Here is a 17,447-nt window from a genome sequence, read left to right on the forward strand (position 1 = left end):
GAGGCTGCAGTAACAAAAATTAAATTTAAATCTTGTAGCATCTCATTGGATCGTACCCAGAGTCCCATGATTTAAAATCCAAGCGAAGAATATTTGGTTTAGGAGGAGAAAATGATTTTTTTAAACAAACTATTAATTCTCTCATTTGATTTTGGTCGATTTGAGAACATGAATCCAAAAACTTTATCTTTACAGTCATATTTCTAGAATCCGACCGTAGAGCTGCTTTCAGACATTTTCCTGAAATCTTCCTCTGAGTGAGTTGGCGTGTCGATGACGTTTCAAACGGAGCCAGACACGTAGAAGAAAATGTGTAACTCAAAGCATTAGAATGATGTAACAGACAGTTCTTGATGTTATCAGCATCTCGTTTATTCTGAAAATGTTGCTCTTCACACGAGCTGTGGTTTCTGGCTGTAAAAAAAACAACAACAACAACAGCAGCGTGCTACTGATTAATCCCATGGTGTTAATTCAGCTATGATCTGTGTCGTGACCTTTTTAAATTGCATTCCGTGATCTTCTGTGCGGCGGCTGTAACCTTTGTCTGAGTGAAATGTTATAAAAACTACGTCTATCACCAACATTCATAATTTTCCAATAACCTGGAATCAGCAGAAAGTAAAACTCCCAAAGTAAATGTTTGTGTTCGTGGCCCCGGCTGGTTTGAAGTTTACAAACCACAAAGGCTTTAAAAGAATAAATACAAATTCTTGTCCATGTGGTTTAACGGATTGAAGCTGCACTGATGAGCAGTGCCTGTAAACACAGTGTAAAAAAAATGTTTTTCGTTGTTTATCATTAACAGGGAGGTACGACGCGCCTCTTGCGGATACACTCCCAGATCCAGCTGGGGGAGACTCTCTGGGCCTGGCTGTTCTCCTCGGGCTCGGCCAGAGTGTGCGTGGCGGAGGAGGTGTCGTAGTCCTGCACGATGTCCCCGTCGTACGCCACGAAGTAGCGCCTGAGTTTGTCGAAGTCCTGCACGGAGACGGGCAGGAAGAGCTTCACGCCGCTGAAGATGTCCAGCAGCGTCTGGAGGGAAAAGACAAACGGTCAGAAGAAACAAACTCCAGGTTTATCGTCACTGAACGTGTGGTTTTATCTTGTTTCATGTTCGAGGGACTCTGCATCAACTGGTGCCTGAATCATGCAGCATTGTTGGGGGGCAACAATATTTCAAGATTTATTGGCTCAACATGTTATTATCAAACCTTTATGACAAAGAAATGTAATTGATTTTACAGTTGAACCGTAATAATAATTATAATAACTATAAAACCCAAACAATAACTGTGGGATGTGGTGGAATGAGGAATGTGGAGCTTCATCCTAGTACTTTAATAAAGGTCTTAAAAATAATGTTATATTGAATCTTTTGGCTCGTCAGCTGCACGTTATCTGAAGAATCAGGACTTTTAGAAGAACCCGAGTCTGTGCAGAAGAAAGAAGCACACAGATCTGGGGGGAGTGGTCGACTGTGAGGTCATTGATGGTGACGTGTGCGTCACATTAAAATGTCGTAGTTTCACAGAAGAGGAGATAACATCGGCTTTGTCTGCTGACCTCTATCTTTCACTTTTAACAAAACTATCAGAGGACAGAGCGACGCAGACGTGTGGACAACGCAGACCTGAGGTTTTGTCACGTTGCGGAACAAACGTCAGATAGAAAATAAAAGACTTGACTCAGACTTGTGACGATTAATAGTGAACAACGGTCGTTGGACTGACCTTGTCGTCCCTCGGCTGCAGCAGTTGAGAGGTCGTCTTTGTTTTGCTTTGTCCGTTGCTGTGGACGTCGTCGCTCTTCTTCACCTGGTGAAACACGGTCATCACGTTTACATGAGGTTTTCTGTGACACTGCCTCAGCGTCGTCGGACAGTCACTGTGACGTTTAAGTTCCCCTCCGTCACGTGTCGTTACTTTACTTGTCGTTACTGTACCTTCTTGGCAGCAGGTGCCTCTGAGCTCGGGGTGCGGGGCTGAGATTTCACCACCTTCGGTTTGGGTGTGGCGCTGCTGCTGCTGCCTGTGATGAGAGAAAGTTACTGATGAAATATCAAATAAAGTTCCACCACAGCACAACGAACGCTGAGCGAAACAACACATTTGACCTTTAACTAGAACCTGACGATGGACTTGTTGTGGATACTGATATCATAGATTAAAAAAATGGTTTTAAGGTGGTGCTACCAAGACGTAATGACAAGAAATATAAACGAGGCTTCATCATTTACGATTCTTATCCTTTGTATCTGTTGTGTTATCTTTGTATTTTTCTTTATTTCTGCACAGTGGGAGGTTAAGTCTCTGATTTACGTGAAGTTAATATCATTAAACCATCAGCGCTGTAGCATCACACGTTTGTCGTCCTCTTTGTTTCTTTGTGTACTCACTGGGCCTCTTGGGAGGAGGAGGAGGAGGAGGAGGAGCGCCGCCTCGGTGGGACGAGGGCGACGGGGAGCTTCCTCCGCTGTCTCCTCCTGATGAGCCCTTGTCGTCGCTGGACGGTCCGGCTGTCACTTTGAAGTCGCAGTTCTCTTTAGATATGCGGAACAGCTCCTGAGCAGAGAGAGGAAATGACAACGTGGGCGTCAGCCAGGAGATGTAAGGCTTCGTGCCTCGAGAGGATTGAACGCTTGTGTCGGATTCAAATAATTTGGCGCTGGCGCGTTTTCACTCGACCGATATTTCAACTCGTTTGTAAATGCCGGATCACTCCGCTCCCCCTCGTCGACATTTAAATCATACTTAACTCAGGTCGTCCCACAGGTGCTGAGTTCAACCGTGGCATTAATTATTTACCGCTCCCACTCCTGCTGTATATCACCTCTGCTTTCTCTCTCATGTTCCCTCATATATTACAACAGAGAGGGAAAGTAAACAGCAACAAATCCCTGGATGTTCACTTCAGGTTTTCAGTTTCAAATGAGCAACTGATTCTGACTCAGTTTTTTATCGTGAGGGATGTTGTTGATTTCACAGAAACGACCGAATCGATTGTCTTGAAACTCGATGGAGGGACGGGACGCATTCTTTGTGAAATAGATGAGGAGTGATAATATCTATGAGCAGGTGAATACTGCCGCAGATAAAGTGACTGAGCGCCCGGTCTAGTTTTTCAGTTTGTTTGTTGGCAGCATTGCACAAAAACCTCAAATAGATTTCGACAAAACACGGGGGAGCGATAAAGGATCCAGGAACTCTTTCTTTTGTAATTGTGACATTTTTCAGCCTTTTCTTAAATTTCTCCTTGAAGAAATCTCACATGTTGAGGCTGAAATGTGTGAAATTTGCTAAAGATCCAGGTGAAGCGGAATTAAATATGGTTTCATGAGATCTCCTGAGTAGTTTGTGATGTCATCTCATCAAAACTAAATCATTATGTGACGATTCATTCACTGATTTTCTACAGATCATTTCCTTGGGTGTAGTAGTATCTGATAAAAAAGGACATAAGAGTCAAAGTTATATTTTCTCCACATTCCTAGAGTCAAACTTTACTCACTCCCCTCCTGCATGAGGAACCCATGCATTATTAATACCAGCGTACAACCGCGTGTAAACTTGTATTCAAAACAGCGATAACCTACTTTGAGCTGGTGCAAGTTGGTGGCGCTCTTCCAGTCCTTGTCATCGCGGATGCGCGTCATGCGGGGGAAGCGGATGGAGATGCCGTCCGCGGTGTGCATTTCTGACTTCGAGAACTCGGCGCCTGTGATCTCCCAGACAGGCGCTTTCTGTGGCGATCGAAAAAAAACAAATGATGAAGGCAAATGTATGAATTTTCACTTCTGCTCGAACAGAGAAGAGGCCGAGGCTGTTGGTTTTTAAAGAAAGATGTTTGTGGATTTTAGTTTCAAAGTGAAAAAGTCGTTTCAAACACATGTTTTCCGTCTCTGATGTAAACACGCAGAAGAAACCCGCAGCCCTGCAGCTCATTATCTTAATACCTCTGAGGGTAATTTATTTGTGGACTTTGCTGCAGGAGACATATGCAAGAGATGCTTTTAACTGATCACTTCATTTAAAGGTCCTCAGTTCACAGATATACAACCCGGCCGTGGCATCGGGTCCACCGGGAGCTACAAATGTGCTGAACAGTCAAATCTTACCTCAGGATTGCAGATAATGAAATCTGGATAATAGTTCTTGATGATTTTCAACCAGCCTGGGATTTTGCTCGGGTCCTACACACACACACACACACACACACGAGGGATTAATTTGAAATGTTATTACATCAGCTGGATATTTCAGGCGAGCCTCTAAGTGGATCCTCTTTGACCTTGCTGATTTTGATCATGTCCAACTCCTTCTGGAGCCGGGCCAGGGTGGCGTCATCGTAGCCTCCGGAGCACTTGGTGACCGTGCACCATTTCTTGGAGTCTGGGTCGTAACAGCCCATGAGAAAACTGGACATGATGCCCCCTGGTGGGCAGAAGAACACACCTGGCATTAGGAGGGACGGTGCTGCCTGAGGGAGCTTCAGAAACACTGAGCTGTGGGATGTTGTTGGAGGTTGTTGTCCTTCATGTTAGTGTCTCCTTATTATTATTAATCAATCACATCTTTAACAACGTGTCTTCAGATGCATCAGGTCTTTGTCCTCACTGTTGCTTCTTGTGTTCTGCTGTACGTCGTGACATGTGATCTCATCTCACTGATTGATTAGATTTGCCTCCACGCTTCGTGAGCCCTTTGTTAGCCGTGCTTTAGAGATGAACCCCTTTGTTTTCGTATTTGTTCATTACGCAGCCTCCTCGTTGGTTCCAATATCCTGTCTGTCTGTTTGCTTTACCCGCAGACAACTGATCTTTATACTTATATTGTTTCGTTGGAGCTCAGTCGTCTTATTATCTCCACTGAGGAGGTTATCTTCTCATCGGTCTGTTCGGCAGCAGGATAAAATGCTTATCTGATTTCAGGGAAATTTTGTTCTGATTGACTGTAAGAAAAAGTTTGAGCTACATATTTAGTCTATAAACTCTTCGGATGATACAGATGATGTTTAAAAACTCACTGAAGTTTTAAGACCTGACGCGTTTGACGAAGAGCCTGTTGATGTAATCACCGTGTTCAACTTATTTAACAGTCCATTAATTTGATCAGTTTTGCTGAAAGTCGACCACAGTTTGAAAAAGTGTCCCCACTGATCATTAAACAAATGATCATTATTAAAAATGATCCGTTACAGTAAAACTTTCTTGATGAGCTAATCTGGGTGTATCCAGGGTCACACTCCTCCGAGCACAGGGAGGAAAAGCACTCAAACTGTCGGGAGAGGTCATGAAACGTCTGAATGTTCTGCGGAGGATAGTTTGAGCTTTACGCACCATTTGAGCCTTTTCCATAGAACGCCCCGAGCACCACCAGGTCGGCCGTGTCTGCCATCGCACCTTCGTTCAGATAGTCTTTCTTCACCTTCAACCAGTGACGCTTTCCCGGTTCATAGGGGCCCTGAGACACACATATACAGTCCACCTCAAAGCTACAACTGTAATTAAACTTCTTTATATTCACACTTTTTACTGCAGCACGTGTAAAATATGACGAACGGTGTCAGAGCACCTTTATGAGCATTTCACAGACGTGACACAAAGATACGCAATCCAGAGAAATCTGCATTAATGGTTCGATTTTATTTAAATATTCTTATTTAAATCACCTTATACCAATATTATTCTATATATTATATGTTTTAGATATGTTGAATTATTATCATATAAGTAACTCACCTTTATGTCTTTTAGCACGAGGCCTTCAAGTCCCTCTCTGATCACACGAGTTATCATGTCGGCCAGATCTCGTGCTCTCTGACACACACACAGAACAAACGAGCAGCATTAGTCGTTGTCGTTCCTCCGCTAAGTGTTTGTTGTTGTTTTTGGTTCAACTCACTGTGACGTGCTTCATCTCCGAGAACAGAATCCTGTTGGGAACTTCCACCATGTTGTCGTGGAGGAACTTCCTGCGTTCACGCAGAGGCCTGGACAACAGGATGTCAGTGGACGAGTGTTAGTGTTCACTTGTTTATCTATAGAAGTTCATGTAAGTTAAACCTCAAAGTAAAAAAAAGAAAATGGTTCAGGCCGTTAGTTTTTGAATATAAACTTTAAAAGAAACTAGTTTCTCTTTCTTTTTATCTATTTATGTTTTTCACATATAAACAAGAACTGAAAACACTAAAATCCAACGTAAAACCAACAAACCCTCAAATAATAAATCACAAAAATAAAAATGAGTCGGCCACAAACACAGAACAGTGACATCAGTTCAGTGGTTATCAACCCGTCAGGCTGGGTCAGGAATTTAAAGTAAAAACCATCCTCAGTCCTGGATCACATTGGGGGAACGCCACAAAGCTTTTAGGACGACGGAGCGGAAACACTTTACCTCTCCATGAGACTCACACCGTTGAAGTAGATACAGTCGAAAACAAAAAGGCAAACTTTGGCATCTTGAAACGCTGCTTTCTGAAAAGGAAAAGACGACACGATGTGTGACCAGAGTCATTCTGCTGGAAGAGACAAAGGACAAATTGGTTTGAAGTTGTCACCTTGTGGACCCCTAAGGTCCCAAAGGGCAGGGGTTTACTGGTGTTTGTGTCAATTAGGAGAACCTCAGCGTCCAGTATCATACTGTGACCGCCAGGAAAAGCCTGAGGGATGTATTCTTTGAAGTGGGCCACCTGAAACACAGACAGGGACACACAGGGATCAGGGACAGAGGAGAAACAGGACGCATTTCAACTACGATACCAAGACTCGACCAGGGTTTCAACTAGTTCTAGGAGAATTATTGTAAACCTCGTTCCAATATTAATACTACTGATACTCCGATACTCCCGGGGTAACACTGGGTTGGTCATCAGCAAGTATGCAAAACTATGTACTGATCCGATACCGTGTCTTTAAAGTAAATTACTGTCGCAGTGGTGGCCAGAGCGTGACGTGGACCATTTGAGAGATTTTTGTTTCAAACTATTTAAAGGAAATAATTGTTGTGTTTTCCTAGATTTATTTATTTGAGTTCTATTTCAGTAATGGTTTTCAAACTAGATAAAGAAAGAAGTTCTGTGTGAATTTCTTTTTCAATGAGTTATTTTTTTAAATGCACTGCTTTTGAATCAATACTCTCAGTACTCTGTAGTACTCTGTAGTACTCTGTAGTACTCTGTAGTACTCTGTAGTACTCTGTACATCAGTAGTGGGAAGAGAAATGGAATCAGAACAAACTTTAATGTTGACAACAGACGTTTATGAATATTTGAGTGTTTATATATTTGTCTAATTATGGACCAAACTCTCGTCTTGTGTTTTCCTTTGTTCTAATCTCATGTGCCCCTCTCACGCTCCTGTGTATAAACTACTAGATGCCTAAATTTCCCTCTGGATCAATAAAGTATTTATCCAACCTCCACCTTCATTATACTCTGTGGTGGCCGATCCAAACTGTTTTACACTGTCGTCATCTATCAGAATAAAGCGCATTAGGGACACTTGGATTATTGCAATTAGATCCTATCCCCACCCCCACAGACTGTTAACCTAACATTAACATAAATTGTTTAATTACAGAGGCTGAGCTGTGCATACTGATGGGAGCACGAGCTGGGATGTCACACATGTGGAAAGCCATTAAAGCCTGAACGTGGAGGATGTTTTATCAGAGGGCTCGAGGAGCCGGTTTCTAACAGCTGGAAGAAGTTTGTGGAATTGTGTGAATACAGAGGGAGAGAAAAAATGAAGAGACGTGTCTCTAAGCTGTTTGATGAGCGGAGGCTTCTGGCTAGTTTCATTTTCTCGTGGCGTCATTCAGAGAAATTAACTGCGGTTTCAAAGTTAAGTTAGTTGTGAGGTACTGTATGTATTGTGTGCACAGCAGCGGCCTCTAGTGGTTAAAAGGGCTGATGACTATGATGCAGAGCCATTCATCCACACGTGTTTAACTGTCGGCCTCGAGCGCAGAAAGAAAATGCTGGAAAATCACTGTGGGAAACGTGTGGATTTTACACCAGGATAATACCTTTAAACTGCTAATCCTGCAGGGGGCAGACCTGAGGGTGTTCCATTCTGTCACGCATTCATCCCGTGTGTGTGTGTGCGTGTGTGCGCATGTGCATGTGCGTGTGAGTGAGAACTGACTTTGTGTGGCAACACTGGTTTGAGGCTGCGGCTGAAGTAGCTGAAGACGTCTCCGTTCTTGTGGACCTGCACACGTTCTCCGTCGTACTTGATCTCGGAGTACATCCCATTGGGACACTTCTTCATGGCCTGTTCGATGGATTTACACGCCTCTGCCTGAAAACACAAAAAGGAAATTAATAAATCAGCAAGTTGAGAAAGACTCTTATGGTTAATTCATTTTATCATCATTATATTTTGGGCCACATAGGAAACATGATAGAGAGAGAAGGATAGAGGGGAAGACATAACACATAAGAAAAGAATACTGCAGTTTTAAAATCATTGATATGAACTCACAGGCTCTGTCTCTGCTGCTCTACCTGAACTAACTGCATCATTTTATGTCCGTACTCTTCTTAAGTGGAGTTCATGTTCACTAATGTGTCCACAGTTGATGTAACGTCTCATCTACTGTGAACTGATGTTAAGACGAGGAGGAAGTTGAAAAGCTGTAACCCGGTGGGAAGCTGGGAGCTGGACCATGTTGTTCATTTGTAAACTATAATGTGATAAAGCTGCAGCGAGCTTCAATTTGCTCTTGTGCTGTGTAATTAAAAGTCGGCGGTGTAATGGGAATTTAATGGTCTGTAGGTTTTGAGGAAAACATTTTGCATCGTGCCGAATTAATACTTGCATTTGTAGAAGGGGCTTCAGTGGAGCCGTGTTTACAGTAGAGTTATCTGTGAGGTCCAGACGCTGCCTGTTTGACTGGAAACTCTCTGTACCATTACTATAAAGGACTGACTGACCTTCTGAACTCACCCAGAAACTTTTATTTTATCTCAATCTTTATTTTATTGCATACAAAAGTGTAAAAATCGACTAAAAGAGATTTTGGAACAGTGCGACAAATAAATCCCATTAAATGAATTTTACATCGCAGAAAATATTTTATTATTAACCTCTCTCTCCCTCTTTTGTGAATCCAACATATTGAAGCAGCAATTATTGTCCTTTATCGGAGATCTATTTCTAATTTACTTGCTTTACTGTCCCCCACATTCAGTGTTAACGCCCCCGAAGCAGAAACGGATGATTATAGAGGACAGACCCTCTGCTGGATAATTGATGCACAATGATTTAGCAATTAAATGAGGTCATTCCTTGGAGGTCATCTTCATTTGATTCATTTTAGTGGAACACATTTTCACATCAGGTAAGATAGGTTCAATTTATCACTATAACTATAACAATGAGGAAAATCCTCAGATGTGTTGTGGAGTGAAGACAGAAATAAAAGTCAGAGCCATTTGTTCAATTACATTCAATTTAAAACGGATTTCTGACTTCGTGACACAATTCTGGTCTGTAACCCCTAATCCTCTGTCCAGACCTGGTTTTAACCCTTTGGTCCTGTCCAGACCTGGTTTTAACCCTTTGGTCCTGTCCAGACCTGGTTTTAACCCTTTGGTCCTGTCCAGACCTGGTTTTAACCCTCTGGTCCTGTCCAGACCTGGTTTTAACCCTCTGGTCCTGTCCAGACCTGGTTTTAACCCTTTGGTCCTGTCCAGACCTGGTTTTAACCCTCTGGTCCTGTCCAGACCTGGTTTTAACCCTCTGGTCCTGTCCAGACCTGGTTTTAACCCTCTGGTCCTGTCCAGACCTGGTTTTAACCCTTTGGTCCTGTCCAGACCTGGTTTTAACCCTCTGGTCCTGTCCAGACCTGGTTTTAACCCTTTGGTCCTGTCCAGACCTGGTATTTACCCTCTGGTCCTGTTCAGACCTGGTATTAACCCTCTGGTCCTGTTCAGACCTGGTATTAACCCTCTGGTCCTGTCCAGACCTGGTTTTAACCCTTTGGTCCTGTCCAGACCTGGTATTAACCCTCTGGTCCTGTCCAGACCTGGTTTTAACCCTCTGGTCCTGTTCAGACCTGGTATTAACCCTCTGGTCCTGTTCAGACCTGGTATTAACCCTCTGGTCCTGTTCAGACCTGGTTTTAACCCTCTGGTCCTGTTCAGACCTGGTTTTAACCCTCTGGTCCTGTTCAGACCTGGTATTAACCCTCTGGTCCTGTCCAGACCTGGTATTAACCCTCTGGTCCTGTCCAGACCTGGTATTAACCCTGACCCTGAGAGATCCGATCACGAACAATAATTTCATTTGGTTCTAACTTTAAAATTCTGCTTGTGTCTCTGGTGAACATTTGGGATTGGATCTCAGTTAATGGTCTATTAGCAAATAAAGTGATTGGTCCAGTTGGACCCAGGATGGATGTTGAAACCAGGTCTGAACGGTGTCTGTGATGGGCTTTCAGTAAACTACTCACCAACATGGGCTGGACCGGGGTCATGAGAGAGGCCTCCACCGTGAGCAGTTTCCTGGGCCCCGATCCGTTGGTGGCGTCCAGCTGATTCCTCAACACCCGTTCAATCACATCGCCCAGGTTCCGCGAGGCCTTGAAGGCATCGTAAGCGTTTGGATCCACTGCGTCCAAGCTGCACGGGGGTGGGGTGATGAAATAGTATGAAAATATTTCATGTTTTCGTGGAGAAGTGTTGAAATCCAAAGACACTCACACGTGTTTAGCTCCGGAGTTCATCTTCAAGTCGTGTTTGATGAGTCGAATGATGCATTTAAGGTCGTTACTGGTGCATCTGAAATAAACAGAGACGGCAGATTATCACTGAGCTGAGAACTGCGTTTTACGAAGGAGAAGGTTAAAACATAACGATTGGTGGATATTCAATAGGATAATTTCTGGATTAATAATTTACAGAACCTGTGTCTTACTTTACCACATCAAGACGAAACCAGATCGTTTATTAAGAACAGCGCAAGATAATAATGAGACGCTTCTGTCGGTTTAAAGCAAACAACAGGAAATGTATGAGAAATAAACCTGGTGGAGTCTGATGCTGTGGAGGTTAGAGTGTCAAACAAAGTGTGTGTGTGTGTGTGTGTGTGTGTCTGTGTGTGTGTGTGTGTGTGTGTGTGTGACTTGCCGGAGGCAGACGATCTAAAAAGAAGGGAGAGTCAACAAACACTAACAATAAAAAACTAGAGGAAACAAATAATTGGACACATTCATTTTCACATCAGATCGTATTTCACACGTGATTTAATGTGAAATCTGTTTCTCTTGTTTTTTTCCACTGAGGTAAAATAATGAAGCTCAGGAACACACTCAGCCGACAGTTCATCAGGGAACGCCTCATTAAAACATCAAGTACACTTTCATAATCACAAACGTTTCCTCCGTTAACGTTACCGTGCTCGTGTGTGCTGCGTTTAATGACATTTTTTTAAACGGCCGTGGTTTCTTAAAGGGCCCGGAGCCCCACCCATATTACACTGGAGGGGGTTCTTAAAGAGACAGGAGCTGAAGCTAAGTGTTTCAGACAGAGGCTGAAAGGAGGAGCAGCAGCAGCAGCAGCGATGGGCAGTTTCAGGAATGTGTTTTCTGAACATTAGAGTATGTTGTGCATATTATATGTATTTGTACATATGTATTTGTACATATAATATGCAGAACAGTTCACATTGTCCTGTCCATTTTTATACACGGTCTACGATCTCAACCCAGCAGGAAGACGGACTGCTACCCTGAGCCTGGTTCTGTCCGAGGTTCCTGCCTCTTAAAGGGACTTTTTCCTCGCCACTGTCGCCAAGTGCTCGCTCATTGTGGGAACAGTTGGGTCTCTATAAATAATACAGTAACCGCACGGTGTGGACCGGCTCTATATGAAAAGTGCTCTGAAGTAACTCCTGCTATGATTTGGTGCTACATAAATAAAATTGACTTGATTTGCGTCTCTCGGATGCATTAAAGAAGAGTCGTTAACTGTTCAATAGAACAGGTCTGCAGAGCTTATTATTTTAATGAATCACCTTATCTGTGCTACTTTACTACCCAGCCTAATTAATATGGAAATGATAAAACACTGTATTACTTTTTGGCAATATCCTCCAGCTCGGTCTGCTGCTCGTCTTCCTTGGTCAGCTGGGCGAGGCGGGTCAGAGACGCGTCCACCTCCTGGATGGTCAGCAGGCTCTTGGCAGTCGGAGGAAATGATTTACTCTCGTCGAAGAACATCCTCACTGTCTCGGACACATCGCCCTGAAACACAAAACACCACCATTTATTCCTCTTACATCGTGACAGAGAAACAGACGATAACTGGCTGCACAGAAGAGTGACAGAGTCCGATACAAGAAAAGAAATTAGAGGAAGATTATTTGCATTTTGAGAATAATTCATATAACAGTAGTAACAGTGGAACGCAGACCTGCTCGAGGTCGCGCACCATGTCATCCTGGTTGCTTCTGAATATGCGGCTGAAGAGTTTTACTATCTGCTTGTCATTCAGGTTGTAGACACTTTTTACGACTCCTGGCAGGAGCAGTTTCACCGTCAGGTAGAGGTCTCCGTGGAACTTGTCTGGGATGAAAGAAAACAACATTTCAAATCAATATTTAGTTGCAGAGCTCCGGCCTTCGATTTTATCGGATGCCGTCATGCGGAATAAACAAAATAAGCCAAAGAAAAAACTCTCCGTACCTCCACCGGAGCCCTTCTTGAGATACTTTGCAATGATTTGTGTCTTCACGTTGTAGCTGTTGTTTTCTGCCACCATTGCACAAAGCTTACGAAACTCTCTGAAGAGGCAGTCCCTGTGCTGGGGGTCGCAGAGCTGCGTGGACAGGGGGCTGCCTTGGTTGGCTTTGGCGGGGGAAGAGGATGACGGGCCTGCGCTGCTGGAGGTGCCGGCCTTCGTAGCTGAAGTGAGACAGTTGAAGTGATGAGACAGATTCGGCGAAACATGAATCAGACACAGAAATCGATATTCTTCTGCGTTAAACAACTTTAACGGTCATTAAGAGAAAGTTTCACAATCTATCACTTTCAAATTTGAAATATTTTGGTTTCTAAAGATTTTCAACCTTTGTTTTAACTTTTTGGCTTCATGCAAAAAAAAATTTCTAAACAACAAAGATACATGAACAAACTGCTGTGTTCACATATTTATGCCCACTCGTCCTAGTTGAGCCTCCCGGGCAACATTCAAATCAAAGTGTTTTTAACTTTAACACCAGATGCTCAGAGACACAGACTTGCAGAAATTAGGTGCAACTGGGTCAAGTTTGTGCAATAGCTGCTTTTAATTTAACAGAAAAAACTGCCTCTGTAACCCAGTGAGTTTTCGTCTCATCCTTCTTATTGTTGCTGTTTTTGGTTTATCACATAAACCTTTTGCTGTGTTTTGTATTGTGTGCCGAGCACCAGCCCCCCCGATGTCTCCAGTTGTCTTGACTGTTTGTTATTTATGTGTTTTTCTGCTGCCATGCTGTGAAAAGAACTTTCTCTCGTGGCAACAGAAAGATCTTAACCTAACTGAGCTGCACCAACGCACGTCTGCATTCTGGATGTTTCTGTCTCCAGTTATGTGTCTTAATACTTACACCTGGACGTCCATTCTTACCCGTGAAGCCTGAAAACTTGCGTGGAGCGTTGAGAGATGGGTCAGCAGGAGGAGCCATCAGCTGGGCGGTGGGGTTCAGTTTGGCTTGCACCTTCTTCTTTGGAGTTGCATTGACTTTGGACATCAGGTCTACGAGACAAGATATATGGCTTTAGAACAAAAACAAATCTTTTGACCGAGGACACTGTGTCTTACACACAAATCTTAAAAGACACTGAATGAGTGTAGGAGGTCAAATCTGAAGCCTGAAGATGCACATACACACACACACACAATTAAAAGCCAACCCAGCACAGGTGCTGCAAGTTATCTTCAGTTGGACCCCCGTTCTCAGCCCAGGTAGAATTATATTACGTGATAGAGTAACAATACAATCCTGATCAATACAGATTAAACAGGCGGCGGATATCGATGTTGTGTCATTTTACCTGAAACATGCTTATCGATGATCTCCTTGTCTTCATCCTGCAGCTCCTCCCACCCCTCCAAATCCGTGATGTCCTCGATCTTCTTCGTGGTGGCTCTCGCCCTTTCCAACTTCTCAAATATGCACTTGACGTGATACCACTCCTTCATCTCCCCTGCTGACTCACTGAAAGGGTTGGGCACAACCTTCCCTATACGCACGATGCCCTTCTGGATTTTGTCTTTGCATTTTTTACAACCCGCTGTACCACGTTTAGCGTATTCCACGATGAACCTCTGCTCTGCCATATCCGGCTCGTTAGAGAAGCGGTGACGCAGGGAAAGCCGCGGGAAATGGTTGTGGAGGAGGGTGTTTTTATGAGAGAGCAATGGAAAATAACAGATTCTCTTGGGAAAATGAAACACATATACAGGTAGAGGTCGAAGGTCTGAGCATGAAGACCCAGGAGACGATCTGCACACTCTGAAGAGTTTCTGACGTCTGCCGAGTGTTTGAAGACTTTGTAGACCTGCACAGAAAGTCTTGGGAGCAAAGGAAATGAGACGTCTCTGCATTCAGATTGGACGATGAACCTGAAAATGGCAAAGAGACATAAGGGTTGAAGAGGTTATTCATTTTATTACCATAACATATGAAACACAGCTATCAGCTTGAACAGGGTGAACGCTGCACTAACGGCCTCAACTTGGCCTCAAAACTAATTTTGATGCTAAATCATATAGAACTCCAGTTTATTAGCATGGTCAAATTCATCACTTATCTTTAGGCCGATATATTGATTAGATTGTTTTCTGATCAACCTAAATGTCAGAAATGTAGAAGCAACTTTGTTCAACATATTAGAAATGCAAATGCTGTCGACAGATCTAAAGATGTTTTTAGGATATTGCTTTTAATTCATTTCACAACGAGCAGCATTTAATTTAAATGAAAAGTGCTGAATACATAAAGGTTTATTCTTCCTCTCGTGTTTTCTCTGTGATCGATAATTTCCCAAATAAATACAGGTGACACAAAGACTATGTGGTGTAAGCTTTTGAATGTTGGTAGAAGCCTGTGTTTCATGGACAAGGAGCCCGAGTCTGATCATAATCTATAACATTGTTTTAACACTTTATTGAATATTTTATCATTTAACATTATTAGTTATTTAGCATGTTCTGCTTTCCTCTTTTAATAAAGCACCTTGGACTGAACTGTCTGCTATAAGAGCAATATAAATAAAGTGTTATTACTATTATATGAATTCCTTATAACTCTCACAGCTGTGCAACATTCATTCTGTCTGTGCGATGGTTCAAACACATTCTCTCATATTTGTCTATATTTCATATGTAATAAGGAGAAATAAATGATTTTATCTCGGTCAAAGCCTGTTGTTGAAGTACCACAGTTAAATACAGAATACAACAAACAGTACTTCATGAAACTACCACTGGAAATGTAAGAACACGTCTTCCATCCCTCTGCTAACACAGGGACAGTGTCCACGTGTCTCCTTCAACACCTCAACCGTGAACTCGTGATTCAAAGTGAATGAAAGTTTAAATCAAACACGTGCGTGTGTGGTTTGATCGTCGACGTGCGGGAGTTTGAGTTTAAACAGGAACAAAACGAGACCCGGGGAAGTTTGATGTTCGGCTAACTAGCATTAGCCGCTCTGCCCTCCTGGTCCCCCCCCCCCCTTGCAGAATGCTAACGCAGCTAGCTAACGGGCCGAGCAGCGGGTGTGAGCTTCGTGTTTCACGCGTGGTTCGTCTCTCTGCGCAGATTTACCTCCGGTGTCTGGTGGAAGTTTAGAAACGAGGTTTAAACGCGTCGCTTCTGCTCCATTGTTGTGAGACAACAAACCAGGGACGTCAAGAGGAGGCGATCACGTGTTTTAGAGAACAACGCGTTTCCGGCCACGGCCTTCAAAATAAAAGATATGCCGCCTAAAACCCTAGCGTAAACAACAATTGGAGTGTTATTAATCAACGTTAAAGCTCATGTAAAGAATATCTGAAGTATTCCCTGTTTTTGAAGTCTGTTATGAGCTTTTATGGCTTCCAGAAGTGTTATTTGTGCTTTATTTTGAAGAATGAATTTGATATTTCCGCAGCTTCTGTGGTGCACTCTGGGAAACTTGACGCAGCTGAACGAACAGAAGCCAAAGCGTGAGAGGAATCACTGAGGCTCGACCTTTAAACATGAAGCAGGATGCTTCTGCGCCACCTGCTGGACCGGAGCACTCACCCTGCACGCAGCTGACTGACTCACTTAAAGCTTCAGTGTGTGGAGTTTAGTGACATCTAGTGGTGGAGCGTCATATAGCAGCTGAATACCTCTCACCTCACCCTCCTCTTACAGACACAAGAGAGAAACTGTTTAAAACCTTCAGGTGTCATAGAAACTCAAAGGATGTTTGGTTTGTCCAGTCTGGGCCACTGTAAAAAAAAACATGGCAGCCTCCTTACAGAGGACCCGCTCCTGATGATGAAGTATTTAAATGTGAAAGAACAATTCTATTGTAAAGGAAACTACAATTCCTACAATTTAGATGAAACACATTAGTGAAAAGAACACTTCAATCCTTTTCACATGAATCTTACAAACTGAACCTTTAAGTAAATATCACCTACCTCTATGTCAATTAGCAGTGGTGGGATAAGTATTTAAATTCACATGAATAAAAGTACTAATAAAGTCATGTAAAAAATCTCCAGTCCAGGTAAAAGTCCTGCATTCATAAACTATTAATCAAAAGAATTACCCGCCTCTTGAGCTCAGAGTGTCAAAGTGCTCTCTACGGTAAATGTGATTCTTGCTGCTGATTTTCTTTCTTAATTTTTATTTTTATTATCAGTCAACATATTTTTATTTGTGTAAACATTTTTCTACTTTTATCAATTGTATGTGTAAAGCTGCATTTCCTGTATGAAAGGTGCTATAGTAATAAAGTTAATATTATTATTTATGTTCTCTGTCTGATAGACAGGTACAAATATAAAGCAGAGAATAACACAGTAAACAGTTTGCAATGAGAGCCACAAAAATAAAAAGTTTGAAAACCATTGGTTTCATCTTTTTGCATTTTAATCATTAGAACAAATATGCATTCATAATATTTTAACCTATAGATAATAATATGATATAATACAGTTCTATAATATTATTAATCAATGGGTTTTACTGAGAAAAATCCATTTGAAATAAAATGTGAACCCAGATCTTCATGTTCCAAAAAACACTGATAATGATGATGCTTTGTGAAAAGGTATAGAGCTACAAATAATAATAATTATCATAATGATAATAATAATAATCATGATAATAATCTTTATTTAATCAGACAGTCTTTTTTTCAAGAACAAGAGAACATTATTGCTAGTATTATTAGAAGTAGTAGTTGTTCTAGTTGTAGTAG

The 17,447-nt window shown here is 42.4% G+C and overlaps 2 protein-coding genes across 4 annotated transcripts in view; one reads left to right on the forward strand and one right to left on the reverse strand.

The window, feature by feature from the left end:
• Nucleotides 1–15,237, forward strand: part of rad51d (RAD51 paralog D) — a 30,056-nt gene extending 14,819 nt beyond the window's left edge. The window contains exons 11-13 of one of the 2 annotated variants that reach the window (XM_069539777.1): nt 809–1,055; nt 14,086–14,749; nt 14,808–15,237. The gene's annotated coding sequence lies outside the window, so the exon portion shown is untranslated. Of the gene's footprint in view, nt 1–808; nt 1,363–14,085; nt 14,750–14,807 lie in introns of those variants that run through there. The other variant, XM_020105762.2, reaches the window with a different exon arrangement.
• On the reverse strand, nt 348–15,945 carry lig3 (ligase III, DNA, ATP-dependent). 2 transcript variants are annotated; one of them, XM_020107971.2, is made up of 21 exons: nt 15,818–15,945; nt 14,043–14,613; nt 13,615–13,743; nt 12,693–12,911; nt 12,421–12,572; nt 12,085–12,251; nt 10,711–10,788; nt 10,461–10,629; nt 8,150–8,305; nt 6,562–6,693; nt 6,399–6,478; nt 5,904–5,991; nt 5,741–5,818; nt 5,339–5,462; nt 4,291–4,433; nt 4,118–4,192; nt 3,596–3,742; nt 2,399–2,564; nt 1,946–2,031; nt 1,734–1,817; nt 348–1,035 (listed from the first exon to the last, which is right to left on the reverse strand). In XM_020107971.2, the coding sequence occupies exons 2-21, from the start codon at nt 14,593–14,595 to the stop codon at nt 802–804; spliced, it is 3,060 nt and encodes a 1,019-aa protein (XP_019963530.2). In that variant the 5' UTR covers nt 14,596–14,613; nt 15,818–15,945; the 3' UTR covers nt 348–801. The 2 variants fall into 2 exon arrangements, with proteins under 2 accessions (XP_019963530.2, XP_069395877.1); XM_069539776.1 differs by having other exon boundaries at nt 1,946–2,027; nt 2,398–2,564.
• Nucleotides 15,946–17,447: the final 1,502 nt, after the last annotated feature.

This window comes from Paralichthys olivaceus, chromosome 15 (assembly GCF_024713975.1).
Source record: "Paralichthys olivaceus isolate ysfri-2021 chromosome 15, ASM2471397v2, whole genome shotgun sequence".
Taxonomy (NCBI): Eukaryota; Metazoa; Chordata; class Actinopteri; order Pleuronectiformes; family Paralichthyidae; genus Paralichthys; species Paralichthys olivaceus.

Excerpts from the sequence above, each read along its gene's own strand:
- lig3 (XM_020107971.2), bottom strand. The coding sequence starts at position 14,595 with ATGCAGAGACGTCTCATTTCCTTTGCTCCCAAGACTTTCTGTGCAGGT. Across the intron at positions 8,306-10,460 it reads CCCCGGTCCAGCCCATGTTG|GCAGAGGCGTGTAAATCCAT; the intron begins GTGAGTAGTTTA and ends TTGTGTTTTCAG. Across the intron at positions 4,193-4,290 it reads ACATGATCAAAATCAGCAAG|GACCCGAGCAAAATCCCAGG; the intron begins GTCAAAGAGGAT and ends GTGTGTGTGTAG.